The sequence below is a fragment of the Amphibalanus amphitrite genome, unplaced genomic scaffold, assembly GCF_019059575.1.
Source record: "Amphibalanus amphitrite isolate SeventyFive unplaced genomic scaffold, NRLGWU_Aamphi_draft 000219F_arrow, whole genome shotgun sequence".
Classification (NCBI taxonomy): Eukaryota; Metazoa; Arthropoda; class Thecostraca; order Balanomorpha; family Balanidae; genus Amphibalanus; species Amphibalanus amphitrite.
In genome coordinates, this window is record NW_024881714.1 from 471,644 (window position 1) to 492,616 (window position 20,973).

The 20,973-nt window shown below is 49.8% G+C and overlaps 1 protein-coding gene across 1 annotated transcript; it reads left to right on the top strand.

Moving 5' to 3' along the window:
- The first annotated feature begins 285 nt into the window (after nt 1-285).
- On the top strand, nt 286-20,628 carry LOC122385434 (E3 ubiquitin-protein ligase ZNRF1-like). Its single transcript, XM_043373705.1, has 4 exons — nt 286-1,110; nt 4,785-4,880; nt 16,047-16,152; nt 19,067-20,628. Exons 1-4 carry the CDS (start codon nt 735-737, stop codon nt 19,122-19,124), a joined length of 636 nt encoding a protein of 211 aa, XP_043229640.1. The 5' UTR covers nt 286-734; the 3' UTR covers nt 19,125-20,628.
- The last annotated feature ends 345 nt before the right edge of the window (nt 20,629-20,973 follow it).

The window sequence follows — 20,973 nt, forward strand, 5'->3', positions numbered from 1 at the left end:
AGGTCAGGCCCTGGTCTCTGGAGGCTGGTGCATGACTGGGAAGTAATTTTTGGGTGTAAGTTTGGAGAAAGAGTGAAATTAATAACCACGGAGATATGTTTAAAGTATGTAACTTTTGGTTGGGATGCTGTTTGCCATATATTTAGCTCTTGAAATGCATGCTATTTTATGCATGCCGAAGTGCATACCCATAAAACGGCTCATTTTGCACGTTCTGTTGGAATGGACTAGTGCTAACGCGATGCGCATGATGTAATACTTTTTCGTCGGCTATTGACCTAAAGCTGGTAGTTATATCAACAAATCACTTAATTTTTGGTTTAGTGGGCCTTTATTTTGGCATGAGGAGGTGCAAAGTTTTATTCCTTCCTTGTAGGTAAAAATATGTATTGAATATGGAAGCCTTTTTTGCCGCAGCCGCGCCGAAGATGTAAAATACGCATAACTCCGCGTGATTGCGATAGGCGTCGGAAGTTCAGTTGTTTATTTTGCTTGTTTTGGTCGGTTTGATCCTGGCTGCGGGCTGTGTGGGTGGGGTTGAATTTCGCTATTTGCAGTTCTGTGATACTGCAGAGACCGTAATTTCGTTCAATGGTTGTTGCATGAGCTGTCAGGCTGGCCGGCTTAAGTCCGGCTTTGGCTTTGAAGGACAGCAACAAGAAGATCACTCAAGCTGCCAGAATGTTTCTATATGCTCAGTTATTTTTCCTTTGACATAGTAAGTGTCAATTATCATGGGTGCGAAGCCAAGCACAGCTCAAGCAAGTCCTGGAGGCAGGGAGCGACCTTATCCAAGCATAGATGGAAGTTCTGCATATTATGGTGGAAGTCCATCAAGCTCAGCGGCTGGCCCATCAGGATCGCAATCCAGCTCGGAGAGGGCCAGAGCAAGGTCCCTATCATATGTTCCAGATGCCAGCACATCTGAATCAAGTGGTCCCACATTTGGCTTGGGAGGAGTTGGAAGTTTTTTGAGGGGCAGATCAATTGATGTTGGCAGCCAGCAAGCCAACTTCAATTCTCTTGAATCACTTGCTGAAAATGGAGGTATTGGGCGATTCCTGGGTGCTCACTCTCTTCCTGGAAACTTGTGGTCTCTCAGTCCAAATGGTAAGTGATTAAGCTTCACTTTTGTGGGGTTGGCTAGTTGAATGAGTTTGATAATCATTGCCATGTTCTTGCACATGATGGGACCTAACTTGTCCAACTTTTCCTATGCTTTAGCATGCATGTGCATAAGCTATATGATGATTATGTATTACATTTAACTTATGTAACAATCATTATTGAATCATTTGTGATTTCATTGTCCAAGCTGAGATTGCCATGGTCAACTTTGCCATGCTTCTCAATCTCATTCTATATTGTTGTTATATAATGCCTCTAACCAGAAAATGATGAACTGCATTAATTCAATGCTAATTTTTATGCTTTGTGACTTGTGAGTGCCTGTTTTTTCCATACATCATTCATGTTGTATCATATTGAATCCTGATGACATAAGATTGGCAGGTTTGGTCTGAAGATTGGTTAGTACAAACAAAATGACTCTGTTTGGCACATCAAAGGTCTCAAGACTTGAAGCATGACAAATTGTCTTCAACCTAAAACGGTCATCATCAATTGGCTGGTTGTTTATGATTTTATGGTTTGTCCAGCATTTATTATGTTAAATGAGCCATGACATGATCTTGGGCTGATGATGAAGTGTAATTGGACTGTGTCTTTGCTAAATTTAAAAAGTGATTGGATGTCAACATCAACATCTATTAAAGAACATAATTGAAACATATTGCAGACATAAGTGTTATTTCAACCCAGGCTAATCAATGTGATCCAGTTCCTGTTAAACTTGTGCATGTTTGGTCAGGTGGTTGTCCAAATTGGGTAGGTGCTAGGTGTGCACTGATCTGTTTGTTGTGTTGCATTATCCAAGCTGTGTTATTGAAGGATGCAACTAGAACTACAGGGTGCTAGTTGACCTCATCACTATTCCACATGATAACCCTACAGCCAACCTTTCTGTCTGTTACCATTAATAGCTATTTTGGTGGTCACTTTTCCTGAAAAATCGACCCAATCATATCGAGTTAGTGGCCCTACGTTACTGTCATGCTTTTAGTTGTTGCTAAATAATTGAAGTCTTCAGTGTGTTTTTGAAACTTGGCTGTACCCATTTCTTGTGAGAGATATTTTGCCATGCATGATGTGCACTAGTCTTGCGGATGTCCTCACAGTCGGTGAGACCTGACGGGCTTCTCACTCGCACCATGTGCCTTTCTTGTAAAAATTTTGTAATACTCTGTCAAGTTTCACATCTAACTACGCTTGTACCTCGAGTTTGCGACGCAGCTTGGGCACATGGCTTCCGATAGACCGCCTTATCAACCTGTTGCTGGTTACGCAACGCCATGAAATCAGCCCGGTCCCGACAGTGCCGTGGTCCTGTGAGAATCTAGCGTCCATCTACCGTCTGTGACCCGTGCTGGGTCAAGTCACGCTGACAGCCTGGCTGGACCCGGACGGTCATTGAGTTCGTTCTGCAGCTCATGCCATTGCGGCATAGCACACCGGAAGTCGATAGGGACACTGGCGGAAACGGTGGGTGACCAATGTAGGCCACTTCGTCTGTCCGAACCGATCTCGGTCACCCAGTGGTGATACGTTTCATTGCTCTCGGCGCGATGAGAATTGGTCTGACATTATTGACGGATCGTTTCCACTCGTTGGTGATACGGTTTTCCGCCCTTCGTCGTTCGGTTTGCCGAGCGTTCACGAGCTGTGAGCCCGTCTCTCAGAGCGGGCTGATTGCTGCCAAATATAGCCAGGCGCCGGCTTCGTTATTACGCGGTATCGCTCAATGCAATCGGGCGACACACCTGTCGGTCGGCGGCGATGACGTCAGTTGCCCACTGGGGACTGATGACGTCATCTGGTCGTGCGCCGGCGCGACCGTCGGCGGCGACAGCGTCTCGACGGGGCGGGGCTGAGTGCCTGCCGCGCGCCGGACCGATGGGTGTGGTGGTGAGCCGCTGCGGCGCGCCCGAGCTGCCGTTCAAGGGACGCTCGCTGGTGGAGTGGCTGAACGGCTCTGGTGGCCGACAGTCGGGCGCGGCGCCGCCTCCGCCGGCCGAGCGGCCCCCAGAGGCGGCCGGCGCCGTGGGCGGCGAGCCGGCCGATCTGCCCGAGCTGGCCGCCGCGCTGGGCCCCATCGAGCTCGGCGGCGGCTGGAGCCGGCAGTATGACGTGGCCAACCTGCGCTTCCAGCGCTCGGAGGAGACGGGCCGGCTGCAGGTGCTGGTGCCGGAGGTGGTACGCGGCCCGGACCGCTCGCCGCGCGTGCGGCACGTCCTCTGCGGTGAGCGCCGCCGCCCGGAGAGGCAGAGCGCCGGGGACCGCCGGCGCCGGCTCAGCACGGCACGCCCGTATCATACCCGACTCGGGCTCCGGTTACTGGTCGCTGCATGGGTCTCATCCGAACGCACCCGCTAATGACTACCGTTTTAATTTACTATGGCTGAGGCGCGTTTTCCCGGAGGATATACGATATGTATGAATCGATCCGGAACTCTGCAACTACTACCCAGATATTTCACTGCGCATTGCCTGTGAGCAGCCTTACATAGAGTTTGCATCCCCAGCGTTTGGTATCGTCACAATTCGCTGCAAACTACACTGGCGCCACAAATGGAATTATGCACATTGCACAGAGGCATGCGTCCTCTATTGCTAAATTGCCGTCTGCCAGTCTTGTAGCAACAGATCAGACTGAGGCAAGTTTCAGACGATCGATGATGCCACGATGCTGCATATGGCATAACATCGACTGACCTGAAAGAAAATGACAAAAAAGAATTCCCGTAGGTACTCGGCAGGATCGCTCCAATATTAGTTGATCAAAGTTTGTACTGGCCGCTACCAACGACAGCTAACAACGTTTTTGTGTTCCATTGCATGCCGATTATTTCGAACTTAATCCCATTATCCTTAATAAAGTTACACGGAATCGTACCTAATTTATGCGAATCCTCACGTTAAAATGCGATTCTTATTGTCATTCAACTTACAAATGTCTTGGCACGTTTTATGAAAAACACCCATAACCAGACGGTAGCAAATGATATCCTTATCGTTATCTTCAATGCAGATAGTAATGACCAATCACCTTTTCTGCCACCAAGCATATATGTATTTTCTTCAATCGGTCCCAGTCCGCCTATTGTCAATCTAAACTTGCCGCACCTCAATCAGCGTGTCACCCGACAGTATGTTCAGTATGTCACCCGGCCGTGTATTCATTATGTCACTCGGCGCCTTTATCAACAAGCAAAACACCACCTCCCTATCACGTTCCAGGCGGTGTCCCCGCTATTGGTTCAATGCCTCAACATCGATAGTGAAGTGCTGTTGAGCTTGCGCCGCCAAATCCTCCGTACTCATTATTCAAGGTCCGATATTGCCTGATAATGGGAATTGAACGCTCGAAGGCACTCGAACAATTATGCATACAGGTAAAAAGTCACTTGCATTGTCAGATCCAGCAACGTGTTGTTGGGGTCAACAATAACACAACGGCGTAGAGTCGTGAGATCCCCCGGATTCCTCCTCAATATCACCAGCAGTTGACTGTGTCAGTGCGATCGTAGTGGCGGGGCTCGACCATTTGTTGCTCCTTACGACACCGGTCTGCTGACTGAACATGTGGGCGACGAGCACCCTTCACCTCCGCCAGCGGTGTCGGGATGTCGTCTGAGCTCTGACGCACGTCTGTGTCCCGTCGGCAGGCATCAAGTGTCCGGTGTGTAACAAGTTTGTTCTGCCGGACGATGTCGAGTGCCACATCGTCATGTGCCTGACCAAGCCGCGCATCAGCTACAACGGTGAGTTCAAAGGGCGCCACCCTTCCTCATTGGTCCCTCTTGGATGTTGTGACTTGTGTGGACTAAACGGTGAACCTTCATAAAGTTAAAAGTGCCCCTGGTGTGCAAGAATTGTCTAGCACCTAAATAACTCCGCCAATCCTGCTTATGGAAGCAAACCAGCGCATTCCTTTGGCTGAAAGTCACTTTTTACAGATGTTCATAACACTTACTTTTCTTCCGGACAGCACAGCTTAGTGGAGATCGGTACAGCACAGTGGCCACATTTTCTCTTAATGCACTGTTTTCTGTCAGGATATTTTGACAGCATTTAGATTACGTCATTTCTGTCTAGAAATGTCAATGCTGGTTGTCGACGTTAACTCATCGACTGACATTAAAGGATTATGTGAAATTGCCACGGTTTAGTGGTTTGTTATCAGCTCGTATCTTTTCAATTAACGTCACCGAACAACGAGATTCGGTATGTCCGTGTGCTGGCTATGTTCAACTCCAATCAGCAACGGCCTTTGAGGTGCCCCTCTGCTATAAATAGATGGTTCTTTATGGCATTGAAGTAGCAGCCGTAATAATTTTTTGCTCTATTTCTATATCAAGTGATATGTTTGCTGCTGCGTCATTGGCGTATACCTGATAGACAATATGATTATGGATGACCGAGGCGAGTACTACTTACATTCACCGTTATATTTTTTATTTTATTCATCCAACAACCGTTGGTAGTTCCGTGTTGGGCGTGTGTGTTAGTTGCGCTTTTTGTTGGTTGTCGGAGTGATGTTCCATTTCTTCATTTCCGTAGGGGGATATTTGGTTGCGGACAAACGATACCTCCGCGTGCTGTATTAAGCGTTACATATTGAAAAGGTAGCGGGTTGCATAATTCCGGGAGAGGAGCTCGGCTGCTTTGTGGCTTCATCCGTGTCAGGATAATGAATATGGACACTTTCCACTGAAGTTCAGGTCCCACCCGTCTGGTCTGGGTCGTTCGTGTGAGCAGGCCGGGAAGACAGACTGCCGTTTGTGTGAGCAGACCGGGAGACAGACTGCCGTTTGTGTGAGCAGACCTGTGATACCGACTGCCGTTTGTGTGAACAGACTGGGAGACAGACTGCCGTTAGTGCTATACGGCTGCCGAGCCCTCCTCTCTGCCCTCCAACGCGGCGGCTCTTCATTTGGAGAACGGTTCCCAATGCTACCCGCTAAGGTCACCGATCCACGTATGGATGGATTGGTGACCTCTGGGAGGCCTCTGTTCCAACCCGATTGTTCTCGGGCACCCGTCTGTCACAAGAGTCAGACGACTTACTGACTGTTCCATTATCGGTCAGTCTGGAGCTATCAGCTGGGGGATAAAAACACCTCTCCTCTCCAGCCCTCTTCTGACTTATCTGTTATCTTACGTGTATTTGCGTCTGTCTGTCTGTCTGTCTGTCTGTCTGTCTGCCCTTCTCTCTCTCTCTCTCTCTCTCTCTCTCTCTCTCTCTCTCTCTCTCTCTCTCTCTCTCTCTCTCTCTCTCTCTCTCTCTCTCTCTCTCTCTCTCTCTCTCTCTCTCTCTCTCCCTACCTCCCTCTTCTCTCCTCTCCTCTCCCTCTCCCTCTTCCTCTCCATGACCGCGGAGGCAGCCTCCGCCATCCGTCCTCTCATCTATACGTCCCTGACCTGGCCCGAACCGGTCTGGAGGTCGAGCGACCGGCGCCAGTCGGCTCAGTCGTCTCAGCCATCAGCTGGTGCCCCCGGGCGGTCCACAGTGATGCAAATGGGGTTCACGAGTGGCCATAAATATCAAAAAGTCAAGTTTACCAAACCGAGTAAATCGCGATATGGCTAACCAAAGAAATGTTTGGTGCATCTGAAATCGCATAGCTTTCATGTTTTTGTCAAAACCGGCCTCGTGTATGATTGTCAGAAGTCGTGACATTTTCTATGTCGTAAAATGACTGTCGGATACTTGCAAGTTCAAACGCCGCTAGCGTGCGCTCATTTAATAGAAACTACAAAAATTATGCATGGCAATGATCCCTAAGGCCTGCTGCTTCTCATGCTGGGTCACAAAAAGCCGTATCTCTTTTGGTTTGGCGGTGATCTAATCATCTCTCATCATGTTTCAATAACATTTTTTCGTGAAAAATATTTGCTTTCGTTTCACCTACAGCAGCTAACACAGTGTGTGCCCGTTAGTGCTTCATACCATAGCATTTCCTTATCATTTCTAAGCCACACCGTGAAAGAATTAAGGCGTTAGCACAGGGCAGACCAGCGCTATTTGAAGTTTTTGTCCGGCGCGGTCGGGTGCCGCGGTCGGGGCGGATTGCTTTCACCGCGGATTGCAATTTCGACAGACGTTTGACTTTGACCTGCTATAAGTAGGTCAAATATTGACCTTAAGTCAAAAGTAATATGCTCACTCGCGAGATCTTGTCAAGGGCAATCCGTTGGTTTTTGTTGCGAGGCGCTAGGACACTTCGTTTAGGAATAGGAGAGGGATGCACCGGCGAACCCCCGCTGTGGCCGCCCGCCCACCGCAGCACCCGACCGCAACGGACGAAAACTTTAGTAGCGACGGTCAGCCCTGTGCTAGCGCCTTAAAGGTAGTGTGCCAGCTTTCTTGGACCGTATGGAGTTAATGGCCCAGATAAGGAGAACCGGATTTTTAGAACTTATCCATACCTTCAAAACTCATGGAAACGTCTTAAATTCTTCAAATTTTGAGTACCCCAGTGCGAAATTCGCCCCGACGGGTTGTCGGTCGTACCCCAACCACATTTCACACCACTATGAACAATAAATGCACACACTGAAATCGCTATTACCGATATGCTCATCCAATCAAGTTTCGATAAACCCGTTCATCATCAGCTCCTGCGGTTTCGAACACGCCTGTTAGGTGGTGCGGTAGACCACGCCCAAAGCCAGGGCCCCGGTAACGTGAGGTAGCCGAGTCAGGGCAGCGTGCGCTGACCCAAGCCGGAGCCGCGCGTCCTCCCGGTGTCATGTGATAGCCCGGGGCTGCCCGCGGGGATGCGGTAGACCGCGCCCAAAGCTGCGGCCCCGGCTTGGGTCAGCGCACGCTGCCCCGACTCGGCTACCTCACGTTACCGGGGCCCTGGCTTTGGGCGCGGCTTCTGCTCATACTTTGTGGTGCGGTGGTGGTGCGTCGGGCTGCGCGCTCTGACTTCGGCCAAGAAAAATGCGTCAGCTGATCATTGTCATTTCTGCCACTTGCGTGTGGTGAAATGGGGTCATAACTTATAAGACGGCTTTTTCATATAAATTATTTTACATAGAATTATATTTCAAACCATAAATAATGTTCGACAGCCAAATAAAAGAAACAATACCAATACGGGCTTACAGTTTAAGGCTCGACATTGTGTTGTCTACGATTAGACAGCTGATAACTCATTCCCGTACGTCGTATGGTCGTAACACTATAATGACCTTTGCTTATTGTCACAACTCACAAGTGCGCCGCATTCGCGATTGTTGCCCGACGCCTGTTTGCAGGTGAGCCCACTACAGTTGTTATACATATCTAAAAACCGATAAACTTTTAGGCGAAAAAGGCACCATTCCAGGCCCATTTTTGATTTTTTTTTTGCGATATTAGGTAAAAACAGAAGCTTCTTATCCTAGGAAAAATAAAATGGGAAATCTTTCAAAGGTGGCACACTACCTTTAATTCTTTCACAGTGCGGCTCAGAAATGATTAGGGAATGCTGTGGTATGGTGCACTAACGGGCACACAATGTGTAAACTGCTGTAGGTGAAATTACGAAAGCAAATATTTTTTAGTAAAAAACTGCGATTGCAACATGATGACAAATAGTTAGATCAACGCCAAACCAAAAAAAGATACGGCTCTCTGTGACCCTGCATTAGAAGCAGCAGACTTTGGGGATCATTGCCATGCATAATTTTTGCCATTTGTACGAAATGAACGCACGCTAGCGGTCTTTGAACTTGCGAGTATCTGACAGTCATTTTACGACATAGGGGGCATTCCACGTCAAATCAAACACCGAAATCCGTCATCCCCTTCGATTTTTCTGAAAATTTGTAGGCAGACTGGGCATGGTTCAAAACTGAGTTACGTATAATATTTTCGAAATTTGATAAAGTATCGCTGAGATATAGGTCATCGAATATAGCCAAAAATGCCACACATCAATTTTTTAAATGTCTATAACTCTGGTTCCTTTTCTGATATCAAAATGATTTTAACAGGGTCTTGTAGGCAATTGATAAGGCTTTGATTTTTAATTATGAAATTAAATTGAAGTGACCTTGAAATGCATTTGACCTTGAATTAAAACAGAAAAATTTAAATAGCAAAAAACACGTCACCTTCGATTCGGGTAATTTTTACATATTAAGTCCGTCACAATGTTCCTAACCATCTGTGAAAAAATTGGAGTGGGCCATTCATAACTCTCGCGGCAAATGCCGTTTTCATACATCAACATCACGCAACCGCGCGTGACCTTGAAAGACAGAGTCAAGACATGCTTGCTTGTGTACACTTTCTGAAATGAATGATTGCTGATTAGTGATATCTCTAACTCTGTGAGAATGGAAATACATAGTCATCGTAGTCAAGCATTCAAGTTCCATAGTAAAAGTGTCTCAGGCGACAGGCAAACGGTATTTTGCGGTGAATTTTGAGCCGTGTGGAAATGCATCATGAAGCCAAAAATTCAACGAAAACATTATCACGCAACGATATCTTCACGGCTTTTTATCTTCACTATACGAAAGAATATGCCTTTTTGAGTATGTATGGGGAATTTCTAGTTAATCCAATTATAAATATGGCAGTTAGAGACCTGCTAAGAGTAACATGTCGCCGGCTGAGGCGGGATCGGCCGACGCGGGAAACGCAGCAATCACAATTTTGTGCTTACACGTTCATATTTCAATTGTTTACCAACCGATTGTCAAAATTCTTACACCATAAGATTGCCTGTACATTTCTTAGTCTTCTCACAAAATTTGACGCGAATCCAACGTAATCAGCGGTAGGGAGCGCGATGTAAAGACGGAACCGTTCCGTTCCATCCCGGCACAGTCTACAATTCAGGCGGCGGCTAGCGGTCGGCGCCGGCTGCCGAGTCGCCGCGGCGACAGGATATTCACTTTACACCGCTATTACTAGACCAGTTGTGAACCGATTTTCTTCTTGCTTGCACGATGAGATGTGCAATTCAATTTTGGACAGGTAGCTATAAATAATTTCGCATTAATACTATGAGATGTTGGCGAGAAACAGGAGGGGTGGGGCGAAATTCACTCTTCCCCCTCCACTGCGCGTGCTAACATGCGTTTGCATATGTGCCATTTTCTTCAAAACTTATGAATGGCCCACTCTAATTTTTTCACAGGTTGTTAAGAATATGGTAGGCAATAAAATATATGAAAATTAGCCAAATCGAAGGCGACGTGTTTTTTGCTATTTCAATTTTTGTGCTTAAGAACAGAGTTAAGCAAATTTCAAGGTCATATATTTAAGTAGGTGCAATTCTAAACAAATGCTTAAGAAATTACCTAAACAGTAAGGTTTATTTCATTCAAATCAAACAAGTGCAACCAAAGTTATGGTCGTTCAAAAATATAAAGATGCAACATTTTGTAAAAATTCGATGCCCTATATTTAGAAGACCTGTGGTCAGAATGTGCAAAAAACATCAATGTAATGTTCGGGGCGACACAGGAACTCGCTCACAAATTTATAATGAAATCGCTGATGGTAAGGTGCAAAACAGCCGATTTTTGTTCGATTTGACGTGGAATGCCCCATAGACAATGTCACGACTTCTGACAATCATACACGAGCCCGGTTTTGACATAAATATGAAAATCATATTTTTCAGACACCCCAAACATTTGCCTGACTGGCCATGTTACGATTTATTCGATTAGGTGAACTTGAAATTTGGACCTTTTCGGTATTTATGGCCACTCGTGGACCCCAGTTGCATCACTGTGCGGTCTCAGCTCCTGCGGAGGCCGGGGCCATCTTTAGGAGACCACTGAGACCGGCTGACTCGCTCGCTCATGGAGCTCGCAAATAGGGAGATGCCCATTGATTAGCAGCCGCGGCGAGCTGTCCCGCACGTTTTGGAAGTGTGTTCTTTCTTATATGTAGATCCGCGAATGGTCGACGGTTAAATGCTATTCCGTTTTCCCTGGCTGCTTAAATGCTATCGGCACATCCCGGCTGTCTTTGTCCATTTATCTATCAATACTTATCAACGTCTAATGCTCGCCGTCAGTAACGTTTTTGTGGTGATGTTACCCGGGCAGCAAATTTGTTCGCCGTCTCGTCCGACGAAGCCTGACAAGCGTCGCATCGACTAAGCCGGACAGGACAGAGGAACCCCGCGTCCGTTTCAATCTGCTTCACTTATTCGCACGGCTGTGGAAAGAAGTCCCTCAAATACCCTGATCGCTCCAGCTAGACCTTTGTGAAGCGGTTTCATCAGTTGTCATTCTGGAACCGATACGTTATTTCACGCTTAAAACACAACCTGACTGCTGTATGCTATACAAAATACCACAGGGTCGGAGTCGACGCAACAGAGGATTGCGCGACCTACCCCAGCCTCGCAGTGTCGGCCAGAGACACCAATCTGATGATCAGTAGCATGTGAGTGCCCAAACGGCGAATATAGCGTGCCTAGTGCCTACCAATCTGAGTGCCCGAGCGGCGAGCATAGCGTGCCCAGCGTGCCCAGCGTGCCTGCCTACCTACTGTGAGTGCCCGAGCAGCGAGCGTAACGCACTGAGGGCGCCCGAGCGGCGAGCACAGCGCACTGAGGGCGCTGTCAGTGGCGCCGCTCGCCAGTGCGACTCGACCGGTCGATGTACGCTGTGCCGCTCAATACATCCGCGACGCGGGTGTCGCGTCGGTCTCGGTACGGCCGTACCCACCGGCCAATTATTATCAGTCGACAGAGCACAGATAGCCGACAGGGAGCTGACGAGCTGCGGCGGACCGCTGTGGATTCTGCGAGAGAGGACAGTCAGCCGACATACTCTGCGACAATCAGCCAACAGACTACGACAGACAACCGACAGCCAGAGCTGACAGACTCCAGAGAGCCGACAGGACAGACTGCCAAGGGCGATTGGCAGACTACGACAGGCAGCGTATTGACAGACTATCTAGCCCGAGACAACAGTCAACTTGCACACTGCAGACGGCGACAGACCTTGCGATAAACACTAAACAGGCGTCTGACTGCGAAAATTAGCCTACGGACAGACGACAGACCATTAGCGTCGCCACGGGGGGGCAAGCGGGGCAGCTTGCCCCCCCAACCTCGGACCGGGCACCCCCTGAGATCGATACAGATCCGATGAGATTTTGGAGTCGGGGAAAAATGGGGGTACCTTTCTGAGAATGCCTGTGAGGTCAGACTCTGTTGGAGCATGCAGTTCAAACCAAAGTCAGAGTCGCAGTCGCCAAAATCTTCAAGACTCCGACTCCAGACTCGGAAATGTCAATGCCATGATTCATGCCATGTTCCTAGTTGGTTCTGTATTACATTTTGTAGCTGATTTTCATAAATTTTGGAGTGCTGACACATAATTTTCGTTCAAAGCGTGACACGAAATCTTCGGGGCCTTTCTCAACTCTCGTCAAATGTCTGCGACAGGCACAAGTACCGTTCAAGTGCCGCAGGGCTCATGAGCCTGCTTTTCACACAGGCTCCTAAGGAGCTCCACTGAGCTCTAAGAAGCTTTCGGAGGGCCCAAACCGGCCTCTGAGAGTCCCACTGGTGTCCATGTTCTCTAGAGGGCCCATACAGGGATCTTTGAGGACATAATACATACGTAGACCTCTGAAGGGCCACACGAATCTTTGAGGATGCCTTCGAAAATTTCTGAAAACCTCAACTGGCCTATGATAGTTCAGCCGAACTTTTGAGGCGACAGACTTTACTAAACCCCAACCCGGCATCTGAGGGGTCACAACTCACGTGTCCCTCTGAGGGCCGCAACACATGTTTCTTATGTCCCTAACAACGTAGGGTCCTTAAGGATTCGACACAGACCCCGACGGTTCACACTGTTATTCGAGGGCTCCAGGCTCAACCTGGGCATAGTCTCTTAGCGCCCGCCGCCCACACTGGCTTCTGAAAGCTCGTGTGCCCTAAAGGGCTTTCCGGGACCACCTTAGGCTCGGAAAGCCCTAAAGCACCACATACACGTAAATATTTGGGGTGACCCACGCCGATCTCCGGGATCCTAAGCAGGCTTCTGAGAGTCCACACTGACCCTCAGTGGCCTGAAATGGCCTGAAAGTCGCAATCCTATCTCTAAGGGACGGACAGACAGTCAACAGACTTTGCGACGGTCAGACAGACGGTTGTTGCGCCCCGGTAGGTCCGCTCCGGTGCGGTGGGGATGGTTTGATTGCAAGTCTATCTCCTAACAGATTCTTCCTTTCGTTGCCAGCGAAGACCTGTTATGATAGACGCCCGCGTCGCACCGTTGATCCGGTGATAGCAATAATTGAATAGTATATTTACACTGATAAGTGGTGTTATTGAATCGGATTTGCCACACTAAACGCTGGCCTGATGCACAGTACGTCTGATATTTAGCGGGAAAATGTTCCTGAATATTTGATTTTGAATGCATTAGCCTTTCCTCGCATATACCTAACCATCAAGCAATTACATGGAAGCATGCGAGATTTACGGGCTGCTTACTTAAGCTGCGAGTTGCTACCATCTGCGGTGAATTAAGTAACCACCTCGTATATCCACGGATTCCACGTGTTATATAAAGCGCCAAGCTACTGAAGATGCAATGTGCGGCCGACTGCTCGCCGCAAAGTGTTGCAACACCTTTATCAGGGCCTCCTTGATCTTTCGAGATGTTTTGACGTCACCCGTTGGACGGAGTGATCAAGATAGACGACCAGTGGACATTGAATAATATGCAATGGTCCAGAAAGCGGTGAAATGAAGTCGATGAGATGAAGTGAAGAATATGGATTATTCTCAATCTGTGCGATGCACAGCCACAGCTGCATAATGCGAGACAAGCTGAAAACACTGAAGCATATTTCCAATTGAGCTATGTCATCTGACCAGTGTCCAGTATGAGCTGAAACCGATAGGTCAGATATTTGGGGAGCCACCCATTTTTTAACCGCTTTCTAGCTCAAAACCCAACTAATACATTGGATTTGGAATAGATGGGTACGCAATTTCCGAGATATATACGCGCTGTTACATTGTTCTGAACGAAAGAAGGTAACCATTTATTGAGGTTCCTCGTGAGACGAGATCCTAGGATGGCTTGAATAACAAACATGACCAGACAACCGTCTCAGACCTGTTGACTGTTACCAAAGACTACGAATGCCTGCAGTCCTAGTAATAAGCCGATTATGGGAACAAAGTGCGGCCATTACACCTGTCAGCGGCAGCGCTGCGTAAGCGCGGTGCCCGTGCCGCGACCTTGTGCTATCCCAGCTCTCCATCCCCGCACACACGGTCGTATTGAGCTTCGAGCCGCCACCGGCGCATATCGACCCGGCCGGCACCCGCAGCGGAATGTCCCCCTCCCCTCCCCTCCCCTCCCCCGCACACACAGGGCGGCACAAGTACGGGAACAAGGGCGACGCGTGATAGGTGGCACACTGTCGGGTTGCTCCAGAAATCAGTGTAGAAAAACACAACACGCCAGTTCGGCGAACCAGCCACATAGCGACAAAGACAGCAATAATGGATCTCATTCGTTCTTTTGTCGAGCCGTGGATGTGCTATAAACGGTTCCGGAGAATATGTGTGTGCCTGGACAGGCAGAATAGATGTGCTTTGGCAGGCAGAAGTCATAAATATAATGGAGACCGCTATATCTTAAATGTATGGTTGTCTTCCCGGGCGTTTCATGTGCCCGATTTAAATGCTTATCTCTATGTAATAACTGAAGATGGTACTTGGTAGCTTCGATTGCCTTTGGAATGTGATCCATTTCCCTTCGATAAACCTATGAATGGATGATGCTGTAAAGAGCTCATTTTAGATGTTGCGAAATTGTGTGGCCGTGAAATCGTAGGTACCCTATTGGCGGTGATAGGCGCGATAATTTAACAAATGTGACTAAAGATTGCTGAAATGTGATGGCCGTCGGCCGATGGGTACTATCCTCTAGCCTCGAATATGACACACTCTTTGGCGACCACATGAACAAAATTGACTAGCAAACTTCAATATATCGACAGCGTTTATGTTGCATTTTATATTGATAACCAGCATTCTTTGTAACTTACATAGTAGCTCGGTAAGGATGTTAAAACTGTAGGAAATCGGATGGTTATCGGACTTCGTTCTTCCATGGGGTTCTACTTACGTAATTCGTGAGGTCGTGTTACATAATTGTGGGCACATTGTTATCTGACGGTCACAATGTCTGATCTGTTCGGTCTTTTAATAAAAGCAAGATAATTTGAGCCCTCATCCATCATAAGATTCAAGATATAAGTGATAAGCTAATGTAATTGTCAATTAGTTAGCAGTACATATATGTAAAAGTCGTCTTGTGTCCATAGTTTAATGACATTTTAGTCAAGTGGTAGTGAAATAAACAAATTGACCACTTGCTCTTTCTACCCTGCGCCTGCTGGAAGAGACCCTACTCACTGTCCGATCCATACTTAGCCTACTCTTTTCTGGTGGTCGTCACTGGATCGGTTGCGCATCTAACTGAGCATTTTATAGCTCAGTCATCGTGACTTGTGCTTTTCAGCTGACGTGCTCAACTGCCTATCGCTGCCCGCTCCTTGGCACAAGTAAGCGGTGGCCGGTGGCTGGCTTTCCTTCTACCCTCCCACATTCTATGATCCTTTCCATGTGTACATAGCTTAAATCTTTTATATCCGTGTGTATGCAAATGCCGATGATGAATGTCAGTTCGTGTGACTGTGCAGTGTGCACACCAGTTATTGATAGTTCTGATCAGTCTACCTGCTCAAGTACCACTGGCCACACATTGACCAGTCGCACGCCTCTATCTATCTCACTCGTTTGTCCCCACTCGCCCTGGTGACCTTTCCTTATGCGTACTGGCCCCGTATTCGTCCATTCTCACTCGTCTACCCCAAGTCTACATTATTGACCCTTTGTTTGTTTGTTTGTTTTTTTCTCCGACAGAGGACGTGCTTACCGAGGAGAAGGGCGAGTGCGTCATCTGCCTGGAGGTGCTCGAGCAGGGTCACGTGATCGCCCGGCTCCCCTGCCTCTGCATCTATCATAAGAGGTAATACCCCTCCAGCCGACTTATCCTAGCGGCCTGTGTGACTGCCTTTTGCTGGGTGCTCATGCCTCACATCTGCATGCCATCTATCACAAGAGGTAGTGGCGGTAGTGCCCATCGGTTCATTGTCTTATGCTCTCGTATCGCCTCTGTGTCTACCTCAAGGGGAAGCACTCCTCCCACCAACCCAAGTCCTTGTGTCCAGCGTGTTGCTTCATAAATCCTAGGCCGCTAGTCATACCCCGTGTATTCGTCCATTCTTTATAAATCCTATGCCACTAGTCATAACCCGTGTTTTCTTGCCGTCTCAGACGTGGACCCAGCGTGAATCCGTTTTATGATTCCACTGGTCCAACCACCATCGCCATTCGCCTCGGACCGTTCCTCTCAATTGACATGTATTTCCTTGCCGCCACAACCTCCTCATGCTTCCTTGCCGCACCACGCAGTAACGTGTTACTATCGGAGCTGCCGACACGTCACAGCTGGTGACGCTATAGTTTACAACGTCACGCTGCTCATGTTACCTCGAATGATGTCACGCGCTGCGTTGTTATATATTGCGTTGTATTGACACCCGCCCCGCAGCATACCGAAGCGACTGAGCTCATTCATCATTCAACAGGGCGAATACGTTCAATATTGCGCAATGTGGGACGGCGAGGAATCAAAAGGTCGAAGTGTTGTGATTGAACTGCGGTGGCTCAAGTCCCGTCAATGACAGCGGGCTATCGGTAGTTTATGATGGCGGTTGAGGAGCATTGATAAACCCACCTGAAGTAGCCACTGGGTCCTGGTGATTGGTGCTATTCTAATGCTCTGTGGTGAATGTTTGGTCAGATGTCAACGTACGGCAACGTTTGGCATGGTAATGCATGCAATTTTTTTTCGAGAGAACTACGTCGTAGCCAGTGGATGTCATGACCAGTGGAATAGCTGCGCCTTTTTAGATTGATTGTTCTTATTAACACTAGCTATGTCTGTACTCATTTTCATAGCTAATTAGCACCGCTAGAAGGACAAATGATCTCATTTCCTGGACTGGGACGAATTGTGCTGGTTATTGAAAGTTCAGCAGCCAGCTGAGGCCCATAGTCGTGTGCAGTTTGCATGCACAGCGTGTTACCCAATGCAGCCTTTGTTTATCTGCCACACTGCCTGGTTCTGCCGTTGAGGCGACGCCACGCCACTAGGTCTGGCCTCTGCCTTCAGGGCGAGCCAGCTCGTGAATGTGTCTCAGACAGCGAACCATACTCGTGGCTGATTCATCCGTGTGTCAGTGGGAGCTAGCCTTACTCGAGATAGGTATTTCGCTATTGTTAGCGTTATGTTCGATATGATAGGGATTTGGAGAAAGGCCCTGTCGCGTCTATTTGTCCATAGCCCACGGGAGTGAGCTGTAGCTGTGGCAGGCGCGTTGGTATGCTCAGGGGGCGGGCCATACCCAATCCCATGTCTGTCGCATCGGCATGCCCAGGGAAGTGAGCCATCCCGTATCGGCTGCGTCGGTTTGTCCATGGAATAGCAGACTTGCCGCCGTTGGCATGGCAACCACCGAACGCAGTGACTACAGAGCTCGCCGCTTCCGATCCGCAGCGGACGTCAGGATCAGGACACGTCAGGGTATTCCGAGTAGACCCGACGGCTGACCCGCGCCGCCGCCCGGCGCCGTATGGCCCTAGAGGCAACTGAAGGGATTAGGTCGTCTGCTGAGCCGCCCGAGGATAGATTACCCCGACTAGGGCAATGTGCTGACACTACATTCAGACTTGCCGCGGGCTTTGTAGGGGATTAGAACGGTGCACGTGTGGCGTGGTCGCCGACCAGAGATTTTGTGACGATTGAAGGCGTTACCCGTTACTCCTAGCAGTCGACGAGAGGTGAAGTTTGTTGTTCAGACGGATATGCGAGTGCGTATGAAGCGAAGTTTGTTGTGACTGCATGCTTTGTTTTCCGATGAAGTGGCATATTGTTGACGTATATATCAAATGTGATTGTTTATGTATTTCACAGACTTGCTATCGCGTCACTGCACTGTGATGTCAATGTGATGCCCATCACAGTGCGTGTCTGTGTTGGAATGGCGTATTCACAGTATGCCTACCACATGTTCCGCTGCACTCAATATTTCACGTGTACTTCGTGCCTCATGATTAATGAATGCCGTGTGAACCAGCGATGGGTGCACCGTCCCTTGTCTTGTCCGTTGTTCCATCTTCCCGTTGTCCGGCCGCTGCTGTTGCTGTTTTCCCTGACCCCACCATGGTCCAAGTTTGCACCTCTGTCGACTGCCATATCGTTCCCAACTTTCAGCGATCCCTGGGAGCGTCGACGGTCGCCTTCTCCCCGCCATAGCGTGACGGGGTCGGTCGTACCGTTAACCAGGCGTATTGAGCCCGCTCGCGGTGGGCCCCGGCGCGTCGCTCACCCCTCCCCGGCCTGTCGGCCCGCACTGCGGTATCGCCCGGTTCCACGAACAGTTACCGACGGACCGCGGAGCTCTCAGACTGTTCGCTCGTCACTGGCAGCCGCCCGTGTGTCCGTGATGAAGTCGGTGATTATGTCTCAGTTGCAGACGGACTTTGAAGGGGCTCACAAATAATGAACGTCTGTTGATGTTGGCAGGTGGAATTATATAATGCCGCGCGCGCGACGGATCTACCGGGAAGTAAACAAGGGAGGAGGACAGACAGACAAAACGACGGACGAGTGTTCGGCTTGCCAATGTAAACATTATCAGTGTTTCTCGGTTTCAGCTTCTTGTGATTGGTCGTGGAGGGATTTCGTACAAAAAATGACAGTCTGACATGTGAGAGTGTCTGTGCTCCTCTGATAGTGTATCATTCCAGCGTTCCGCTACCTCGCAATAGCCATGTGTTTACATGATTTAATCCCAACCATTCTCTTTTGTCCTCAGTTGCATCGACGAGTGGTTCCAAGTGAACCGGACCTGCCCGGAACACCCTGGCGACTGACCGGCAGCCATACGACGCTGGTCACAGGCTCGCGGCCGACGGGGATCGAACCCGCGACCTTCGGCTTGGTGCCGGGCCCAGTGCGATACAGTGGCTCGCCCCATGGGACGCGCGCGTCGCGGCTGTTTTGTAGCTCGCTGTGGGCGGGCCTGTGAGGCCACAGTGGCATTGTGTGAACGGTGATCGTGTGGGAAGTCGGGAGCTGGATTGAGCTGTGACGGCATTGTTGGTTTGTTCCGTCAGTGACGTGAATCGTTTTAAGCCGGCTCGGTGACTGTTTTGAGCCGAAGATACGCCGGGACGACATTGCCGTGAGGCGCCGTTGAAATTCTATCAGCGCTGTTGAATTTTCTGACTGGCATTGTTCCTTGTTCGGCGGTGATCAGCCGTGCTGGAGCCAAAGCGATGCGCCGTGGCGGGACCGGAGCTTTCTCCCAACCGGAGGTGCTGGCGGCCGGCCGTCTTGGATGTGATACACTGCTTCGGCGGCGCGACTGTGACTCGTGTAACGTCACAACGCAACAGACTATTTTGTACAGGGCAATAACGGCGAGTGGAGCGGCCGAGCGCCGGCCGCGCAGGGCTCAAACGGGCCGCTTCAGAGGGCCGCCGGCCGGGCTTTTACCACTGCCGGCGCCGAGGACTGGAGGCGCGCGCCCGTGGCGGCGCGGAGCGGCCCCGGTGCCATGGCGGCGGCGGCGCCGGGCCGCCGATTCTAGTCAGTCGCCGGCGGCGCCGCGCCGCGCCGCACAGAGGAGCTATTTTTGTGAGCGGCGCGCCCGAGCCGCTCGCTGTTGTGGTAGCCGTCGCGTCGTGTCGATGTTGATTGTGGTGGCCGCGTGGTGGGGCGCGCCGTCGGCCGGGTCCCGCCCCGTCCGCTCTCCCTTCCAGTTCTGTAATATACCCGACTCCAACCCGGAGGCCGGTTGTGCCATAGCCCGAGAGTGCATGATTACCTGATGCCAGATCTTCCCTCCAGCCCACGTCTACTCAGGCCACTGTCACTTGCCCTTACTTTGTTTTCCTAGAGCCTGTGACTTCCCCGAAGTCTAAGGGATTATGCATCCTTTTCTGCAATGTGTTTTTGGTACATTCGATCCCCGTCTCGGACAGGTTGTTACCAGGGCAGTTATCGGACCAAAAGGTCACCGGCGGCTGAACGAATGCCCCGGCGACTCCGCACTTGTGAGCATTACATAGAGGCCATACCGCTGTGAATTTACTCTGTGAACTGACTTGTGTCTCCGCGAGCCCTTGAAAACGATAGCCCTGACTTTGGATAGGTTAATTCCTTTCCGTTCGCTGTTTGTCGAGTGGCTGTTGTGATTGTGTGCGCTGCCTATCTGGGCGCCGCACCCCCCGCGGCGAGTCTGCTCCATAGGGGACCGGCCGGCGGCGGCGGCCGTGACGCCCTCACCTGTGACTGTGACGTCTGCACCTGTGACTGTGGTGTTCGGACGTGACAGAGGACCGAACGTCAGCGGCCAATACACGACAGACGGCCGGTGGGTCTCTACTGCCGCTGGAGCGGCCGACGTAACACGGCGGTCAGAACCGGACTCGGATGGGCTGACCGACCCTGGTGCGTTTTTGTGTTCGGTATTAGCTCGCTGACCTGTGGGTGTTATCCGACGACACTTGGTGCGACTGCATTTTGATGGACCATGGTATGATGCGTCGATGACTCAGGATGCGGGGTTAACTCACTGCACTCCATAACCCTGCCCTGTCTGTCGGGTTTTTCTGGCCTAGCGACTCGACGGCATTAACCATCAACTGGGGTACGTCTGGCCAGAGCGCAACCTCCGGAAACCATCGGCGCGAGTGATGTGGTTACCAGGGCAACCGG

What these genes read in the sequence shown, in the direction of transcription:
- LOC122385434 (XM_043373705.1), top strand. Translation starts at nt 735, where the DNA reads ATGGGTGCGAAGCCAAGCACAGCTCAAGCAAGTCCTGGAGGCAGGGAG. An exon ending in GTGGTCTCTCAGTCCAAATG is followed by an intron (nt 1,111 to 4,784) that starts GTAAGTGATTAA and finishes TCCCGTCGGCAG; the next exon opens with GCATCAAGTGTCCGGTGTGT. An exon ending in GCCGCGCATCAGCTACAACG is followed by an intron (nt 4,881 to 16,046) that starts GTGAGTTCAAAG and finishes TTTCTCCGACAG; the next exon opens with AGGACGTGCTTACCGAGGAG.